The 8,305-nt window shown below is 35.2% G+C and overlaps 1 protein-coding gene across 1 annotated transcript in view; it reads left to right on the top strand.

Moving 5' to 3' along the window:
• The window catches only part of LOC117108835 (small ubiquitin-related modifier 3-like), a 9,939-nt gene extending 4,221 nt beyond the window's left edge, over positions 1-5,718 (top strand). Inside the window, exons 3-5 of the mRNA XM_033250994.1 lie at positions 1,897-1,974; positions 2,780-2,851; positions 4,566-5,718. Coding sequence (XP_033106885.1) covers positions 1,897-1,974; positions 2,780-2,851; positions 4,566-4,637 — 222 coding nt within the window. The 3' untranslated portion in view covers positions 4,638-5,718. The remainder of the gene's footprint in view (positions 1-1,896; positions 1,975-2,779; positions 2,852-4,565) is intronic.
• The last annotated feature ends 2,587 nt before the right edge of the window (positions 5,719-8,305 follow it).

Genomic DNA, 8,305 nt, shown 5'->3' with positions numbered 1-8,305 from the left:
GTGGGGGGTGGGGTGGGGGGGAGCTAAATCAGAACTCCCCAGAAAACTTGATATTCCCTTCTCCTATTTTATCCTAATAATTAGAGCTAAGCAATCACGATTTTGCACACCTATTTTCCTATGTACAGTGTGGGATTGTAAAGCTGGGCACTTGCTACGGTTGTCGGCTGACTCGATTTTATGTAGAACGCAACACTGTGACGCGCGTGAAACAGATCGCTTTTAATGTCAATCCGTTCAGACTGCCACCAACTATCAGTAGACAGCGTCGCATCGTCTACTGTAGCGCTCACAGGTAGCGGAGTTAGGGTCATCATAAGAGTGGGTAATACTGTAGACATTAAGGGTGGGTGGGTGATAACATAGTAATAAGAGTGGAATTAAGGATGAAAATTTGGATAATTAGGAAGGCCTGTGTGGCAATTTTTTTTTCCATACGTAACATTTGCATGAAACTCCACTCGGATTGACTCTTCTCCAGTTTGATACGATACTCATTTGGAACAAGAGCAGAGGCTTTGCAATGTTGTGACACTCGAGTATTAATATTATTGTTCTTTCTATGTTTACCTATGGTAGGCCTATGAAATCTTACCAATTTATAGGATGTACGTCTGTAACTTCCCACTTCTTATATGTTATTAAATGTTAGTATAATACTACCTACAACAACAACAGCTAGTACCCCCTTCTGTAAAGTTAAGTGCCAGTAGTACTGTAGATAGGTACTACAGTAATATCAAAGGCTAGAGAAAAAGAGGCTATCTAGGCCCCTCCTTACACTAGACCCCTTTGCTAGGGTTCTTGGCATCAACAGTCATGCTTAACATAACATTGATTGAAATTTTGAAGGAAAAAAAAGAAACAAGTTTGAAGCATGAAAATAAAATGGGACAGTGCATAAGAAAATTATTATTATTATTATAAGAAAAAATATATTAAATATATAATTCCAGCATTACTAAACTTCACCTAAGCCTTGTCATGTAATATTAATAATAAATAATAAAAACCTACAGTACAAACTATTTACTACAGGTAGGCCTATAATTAACAACATTCATTGGTGAAACTCAGGTCTTATGGCATCCAGTATTTTAGAGCTATCTATTCTCAGCTTTTATTTAAATTTGAAAATAACTGTCACCATGTTTCATTTGACCAAACATGCTGTTCTTTTCCTTCCTCTTTGTTCTTTTCCCTGAAACTCTGCCTATTTTATTATGTATAATTTTTAGTACTAGAATTATCCTAGAAGTTCAAATATCACTTTATTACTCGTGGAGCTCAAGTTTACATGTCATTTTAAATGGCTATTAGTTATTAATTAGCATGGTAACATCAATGTATTTTTTTTTAATCAGGCAGCGACATTATCTCCGAGAAGTTTTGTAGACTTTTGTCTTTGGTTGATGATCTCTTGACCTCCTGAATTCTGTGCGTTATGAGATCTTCCAGTTGAAACAGATCAAGTGAAGTTTCATGCAAATGTTTTGTACGGAAAAAAAATTGCGCCTGGTTGGATGGAGGGCCATGAAATTAGCTTCTGACTGGGTTGAAATCTTCCAAGACTGGGTGACCTCGGCCACCATAACTATATTCCTGCACGCTTGTAGCTCCACTGTGGGAACGTTGTGTAGTATCAACCAACAGACATTTTTTGTTTAAATAATGTCATCATTATTATCACCAAGTTACTGTAATCTTGCAGTCTTATAGTAGTGATGTTTTTATTAATATTATATAATCTCATCAGGTATAATTTCAACCAGCTCCTCATAGCACTACAGTGTAAATCTCTTATCAACTGCAATTGGCTATTTGTTATTGGCTGATAAATTTTATTTTAAAAATTGTAATGAAGTTGCATGTTTAATGTTTTGCTTTGTTTTACAGGATGGTGGAACTGTTCAATTTAAAATAAAAAAGAACACAGCTCTTAGAAAACTTATGCATACATTTGCTGAAAGACAGGTAAATGAAAATTGTTAAAGGCTCATCCCATACCAAATCACCTACAAGTCCTCAAATGACCCTCTTAGATTTTGTTTAAAAATAATATCGACGAAAATGTTCTTTATATAATTGAATACACCTTTAGACTCTCAAGATGCATATTTTTACAGAACGCCATAACATTGTGTTTACGTTAAACATTGGGCCTGTCCCCATCGCTGCCTGTCCTTGTGTTTCAGCTAGAGGGCTGAAATACAAGTTAGATAGCGCACCGTTTTTCGGATGAGACGTTTAAGCCATTGGTCCCGTGTGCATTTATGGCCCATGTGCACGTTAAAGTACACAGTACACTCTTCAGAAAAGAGTAGGGGATTGTCTCCCAGTGTACTGTCCAATCACCACCAGAAGGACCCCACTGGAAATAAGTCGTCTTCTACACTTTTGTGGGCTGTCCTTGGTGTTTACACCAAATAAATCCAATACTATTGTCAAAGTTAAGAATATAAGTACTTAATCACTTTTGTACATTTTTTGATAAATTCATATATGGAAATCTTTCAAATTACAAATAATATTTGATAGTGTTCAGATGTGCCCCTTTAAAAAGCAATAGTGTGATGCCAAACCTTATAATAGAAGAAGGACTCCCACTCCAAGCTTTAACTTTGGTGTTGTCTACCTTGAATAATTCTACACATCAAAGAAAAAAAATACCAGAATCAGTATTATTAATGGGAGAAAAATTATTTATTTTATGTATTTAAATTTTGGGATGCTTTACACCAGAAAAAAAATGTAAAAATAGTAATTTGATCTCTTTTAGGGACTGAATATAAATTCAATACGTTTTATGTTTGAGGGTTCAAGAATAAACGACGCTGATACGCCAGCATCGGTAAGTTAAAAAAAAAGAAAAACCAAAAACAGCCATATTTTGATCCGTTCGGTAGTCTCTTCTGATTAGAAAATTTTGATTTTGTGTGAAAGACTGGTAGTAGCCAACCTGCTCATCAATATTGAGCATGTCTATTCAATTTGCTATCGAGAGTCGCCAACGGGTTGTTAACAGTGTGATTTTATGGAAACCAGACTTTACTTGCTGCGACAGACGTAAATGTTTACGTGCCTTACATCCGATGAGTGTCCATATGATGCTTACTATGGCCATAATGTTCTTTTTACTTCAAAGCTAGTTCAAAGCATAGAGCTATGCAAATTTTCCGGAAGTGATAATCACCATGTTTGTTGCCTCTCTACTGTTATTTTGCACACAAATTCTTGAAATTTTAAACAATTATGAAAACATCATGTCAACAAAGATTTTTACACATCACAGGAAATGTTATTTATGGCACTCATCCTGCTCATTTGTAGTAATTATCTTTTGAATGAATTGAGGTCATAATGAAGGTCATTTTTACTTGTGAGCTTTGAAGTAAGCGAGTCTAATCTGAGCACGTTATTCCTTACATTCCTTGTGTATGCGGAAGTAGCACACATATTCTTGAGACCAACACAAATTTCATTTTTACCATGCTGTTAAAATGACAATAAAGGAGTATCGTATTGATTTCTTAGATATAAATCATCTGTAGTAACTTAATACAATGATCGTCTTCACAGGCACATCCCAGGTCTTATAACAAGTAAAATGATACTTCATAGCTCACTTCTGACTCGTCTGAACCTGCATATTGTTTAGTTGCTAGGCTCACGCTAACCGCTCGCCAAATCACCATTGGCGAAAAATATTTTGGATTGGCGAAAATAAAATCAACTGCTTCAGCCATTTTGGCGTAAGCTTAAAATCAAAGAAAGAAACGCTTATTTGTGTTGTTGTATGAGTAGTCATGCTGCAAACGTCATTGCGTAAGTTTGTAATTGTTATTTTAACGCGGGTGATGCAGGGCAGCGGCTGTACAACGTAAACTAATATGAAGGCAACACCACAAAAGCACGAGGGCTGATGCGATGTGATGGTGGTCGAAAGAGTACATCCTAGTATCGTTAATAATAATTTAATCAGTGATTTTGTGTTATCGTCAAATACTTAAAATACATTTAAACAGTGTACGTACTTGTGTTGTAGAGAGAGTAATTTCGCAATCAAGGCTAGCCTAGCCTAGGGCCTAGATCGTGTACGCTCTTGATTATCGGGGTGACAACTTAGGGTGACATGATCGGGCCCAACTGTTGTGGACGATCGGGCCTCAAGCTAATTTTGAATATACTGTAGTCCAGTAAAACCACCGCTAGCTCCCCACCCCCAATATTATTCAAAACTATAAAAAAATACTGTAGGATCCCCCCCCCCCAGAGTAGTGTTGTCTAGATCGCCGACTCCTGTTGTACATCACTGGATCCGCCTCGCAGGACTTTATTCGGCCCCTTGGTTCGAACATGTTGGACACCGTGTCCTGTCAGCAAGTTTGGCTAATGATTTTTAACAATTTTCGTCAAATTTTGGCTAAAGACAGCCTCAATTGGCTAAAAATAAATTGTTGACTCTAGCCAATTGGCTAAACAAAAAATATGTTAGAGTGACCCCAGGTTCGGTTAATGACATAATACAATCATTAGGAATAACCTTTGAATCTTTTTTTACATAGTTGGAAATGGAAGAGGATGACCAGATTGAAGTATACACAGAACAAACGGGAGGCGTATTATGCAGGCATTAATAAAACTTTGTCTCAAGGTATATTTGTAAATTGACTGTGGCCCAGCTGGATGCATCTCACCTGATTCTGTTGACAATCTAATCTGCCTATCTTATGCTGATAAATTGTTGCAACTCTAACCAGTTATTGATTAAAGCAACTGATGGGATTCTTAGACAAATGGACAAGTAAGATTCCCATGACGTAAACAAATCCAAACATAATGTAACTAAAATTTCCGTTACTGCAGTCAAAGTTTCATAAAGCCAGGCACTCACTTTGTGCGGTGGTCATCGGCCGACACAATTCTATAAGCAGATGGTATCGCTTCGTCTAACGCTCCAGCGCCAAGAGAGACGAGTTGGATTCGTCGGCTGACGGTCTTACGACTGTCGTACAATTCATTGAGTGCCAGGGTATAGGTGACGAACTGTATATACTGTACAATGCACCCTCCAATCCGAGACCCCTCTAATTCAAGACCACTTTTCCAAAGACCCAAATAACAATCATCAACCTTTTAACAGAAAGCTAGCCCTCTAATTGGAGACCAACCCAAATTTTCAGATACTAAAGGTGGTCTCGAATTGGAGGGCGAACTGTATTAACATTTTTAGCAGTTAGCCATAAGGCCATATTTTTTATTATTGATATGATAGTCTATAGTGAAACTATTTTGTGGTAAGCTGGTGATTTTTTTTTACTGTAAACTGCTTACATGAATTAGGTAGTCGTGAGGACGAGGTGAATATGATCGATGCAGACCTGACGCAACGGCCAATCGAGTTGGGCTGCATCGAATGACGCAGAATGAGTCGGTCATACGTAAATTACATAGTTTACATCTTGATGAAACATTTCAGACAGTCAACTGTCAATCTTTTTTTATATGGCCTGATATTTTGTTTCAACTTTGTATTATTTATCCCCGTTACCTACACAATGGTGCTTAAGTTACACAGCACAGATCATAGTGTTCATTTTGCTAAAGTTATAAAACAAATGAGTGGGAAAATATAGCTGAATGATAGTAAGTCAATAATTTCCTAACATTTTACCAAAAAGTGTTACTTGTTCATGTTATTGAGAAAAAAATATCCCTTTTTGTCCCAATCCAAACAAACATTTATTCTGCCCAAATGAAAGAAAACAAATACTGTATTTGATTGATCATAAGTTATTTTATGACTCAACAAAGATAAAAGGAAATTATCCAGCCATTTGAGGATCCAGCATTTCATTATATAATTGTCAAGAATTGTGACCTACGCATTAAATGTTCATGTTTCAAGGTTATTAGTACTTGTTAACCAATAGTTCTGGCAGTCACAATTTATTATAAAATTATTCACTGTACTGTTCACGACTGTAGGCCTACTCCAAGAACTTGAAGATCTGGATACATTTTTTATATTTGTGATTCTAAGATTTTGAAAAAATTACATTCAAATTAAGATTAATATGTTGCTATAAACAATCACAGCATTATGATCCATATTTAAGGTATCATATTTATTAATCAAAGCTTCAAAATGCCCTCCTCAAACATCATGTACATACTTTAGGATTTAACTTTAAGTGACAAAGTGTATGTTTGCAAAACAAAAGCCGACCCTGTATTTTCCCTCCTTAGTTGAACATGCTTTAGCAACACAAACTTGGTTTTGGACTTAAGCTCTGTTTAGACTATCATATTGTCTTTGACAAAACAAACAGTTGTATGCCCATATACAGTCATGATGTACCTATATATGGCCATGGAGTGATGTCATCACGACCATATTTAGGCATGTCACATGTTTTTGTCAAATACTATCAAATTTTCTTTGACAAAAAAACTGTTGTATGAGCCTGGAAATTATGGGATGTCATCATGACCATATTTAGGCATGTAACATTGTGCCCATATTTGTGTATGATCATAGGTGTTTGATAATGTGAATACAGCTTTAAGAAATGAAGTTACACAAAATACATAGAAAATGACAAATAAAATGTGATAGTCTGGACAGGGCCTTAGGGTGGTGGTCCTGTTAACTCTGTTGACTTGTACTCAAGCCAATACAATGCATGTGTATATAGTTGTAGATTTTAAAACAATCAGAACCATAGACCATGGTTACATATTTAAGTTGCTACATACAGTAAGTTAGTTCTTTCTTTAAAAATGTTCATCGTAGATAAATTTAGCAGTTATAATGTAAATGAAAATTTTTATTTTTAGTTTATATACCATTAAATTTAAGTCATCCAACCACCGCCCTTTATAATCTTGAATCTTAGCAAAGTTGATATTCTAATTATCAGTAAGTCAATTCATATTTGGAACTGGTAAGTAGACACAATCATAGTACACACAACATAGATTATGTGAATTGCCCTTGGATACAGGCATGTGCAGTTCTAACTATGAATTGCCTTATTTGAATATGTATGTATTTGTGGCAAAGACAAGCCAAACCAGTCACTCGTCAAAAAACGTGTTTCAGAGAAAGAGGCGAAAACATGCTGGAATGTCAAATTTTTAAAAATCTATTTTATTGCACTAAACAAACCTTTATATATTTATATATCATTCTGTACTGTTATTTTCCTTATTTTCAATGTTAAATCAACACTTTTTAAGGATGTGATGATAGTTTCTGCATGAGAAATGCCCTAAATCATAAACTTTGAAGGCTGATATCTCATATATTGTCCTTTTAACAGCTGTATGTTTAATTGCTTGTAACTTTATAAGGAAATGTTGGATTTTACTGACTTTTTTTTTACCATTTTATAGCTCTTATTTTACTCTTTTAACTATTTATTAAAAATTTATCCAAATTGATTTTTGCGACGAGTGACTGGTTTGGCTTATCTTTGCCACATTTGAATGTATGTATGTATGTATTTGAATGTGTATACTGCCCTTGACTGCAAGACTGACTTATCTGTTTGCTGCCCTCACCATTCTGAAATTTTGAGTTTTGTGTGTTTTTATGTGAAGCTCTATCCACTAATTTGCATCAATATATTTGTGCTTCTAATTAAAGCATGAACATGTCATATCATAACCATATATAGACATGATGGTGTCATCATATCCTATATGGGAAAATATAGGTGTTTGATAGAGTGGATGCAGCTTCAAGAATTCAAGATAAACAAAAGACAAAAATAATTTACTTTAATTTAATGTGAAGAATTTGTGCGGACCAGACTAGCCTAGCTTATAATCGATAACTTTTGTGTGGAAAAAAATTTGTTCCAATAATGTTTTTTGTTATGTTAGTTTTCAAAATGTTTCTTCATTTGCCATGTTTGTCTAGCCAATATGTACATAGTGCAGCATGTAAGGAATTGTTAGTCCACGTTTTAAAAGACTGCTGAATAATAATATAGGCCTGCTTCTAATTATCTACATTGACAGAGGATGGAAGAACCTAAGTAATGAAATGTGATAATATTATACAAGAGATTTGGGAAACATTTATATCCTCCTTTTTTCTTTTTTCCTCAGCAGTACATGTAAATAGTCTACGTAAAACCATGTCTATGACCATATATTTTCACATCATGACTATATATAGGCACATCATGACCATACTGTAGATGGGCACATCATGACTATATATGGGCACATCATGACTATATATAGGCACACCATGACTATATATGGGCACATCATGACTATATATATATATGAG

This window comes from Anneissia japonica, unplaced genomic scaffold (assembly GCF_011630105.1).
Source record: "Anneissia japonica isolate Jap-2015-1 unplaced genomic scaffold, ASM1163010v1 scaffold6417_len956965_cov193, whole genome shotgun sequence".
Lineage (NCBI taxonomy): Eukaryota > Metazoa > Echinodermata > Crinoidea > Comatulida > Comatulidae > Anneissia > Anneissia japonica.
The sequence above is the reverse complement of the archived record's forward strand: the minus strand, read 5'-3'. Positions and strand labels throughout refer to the sequence as shown.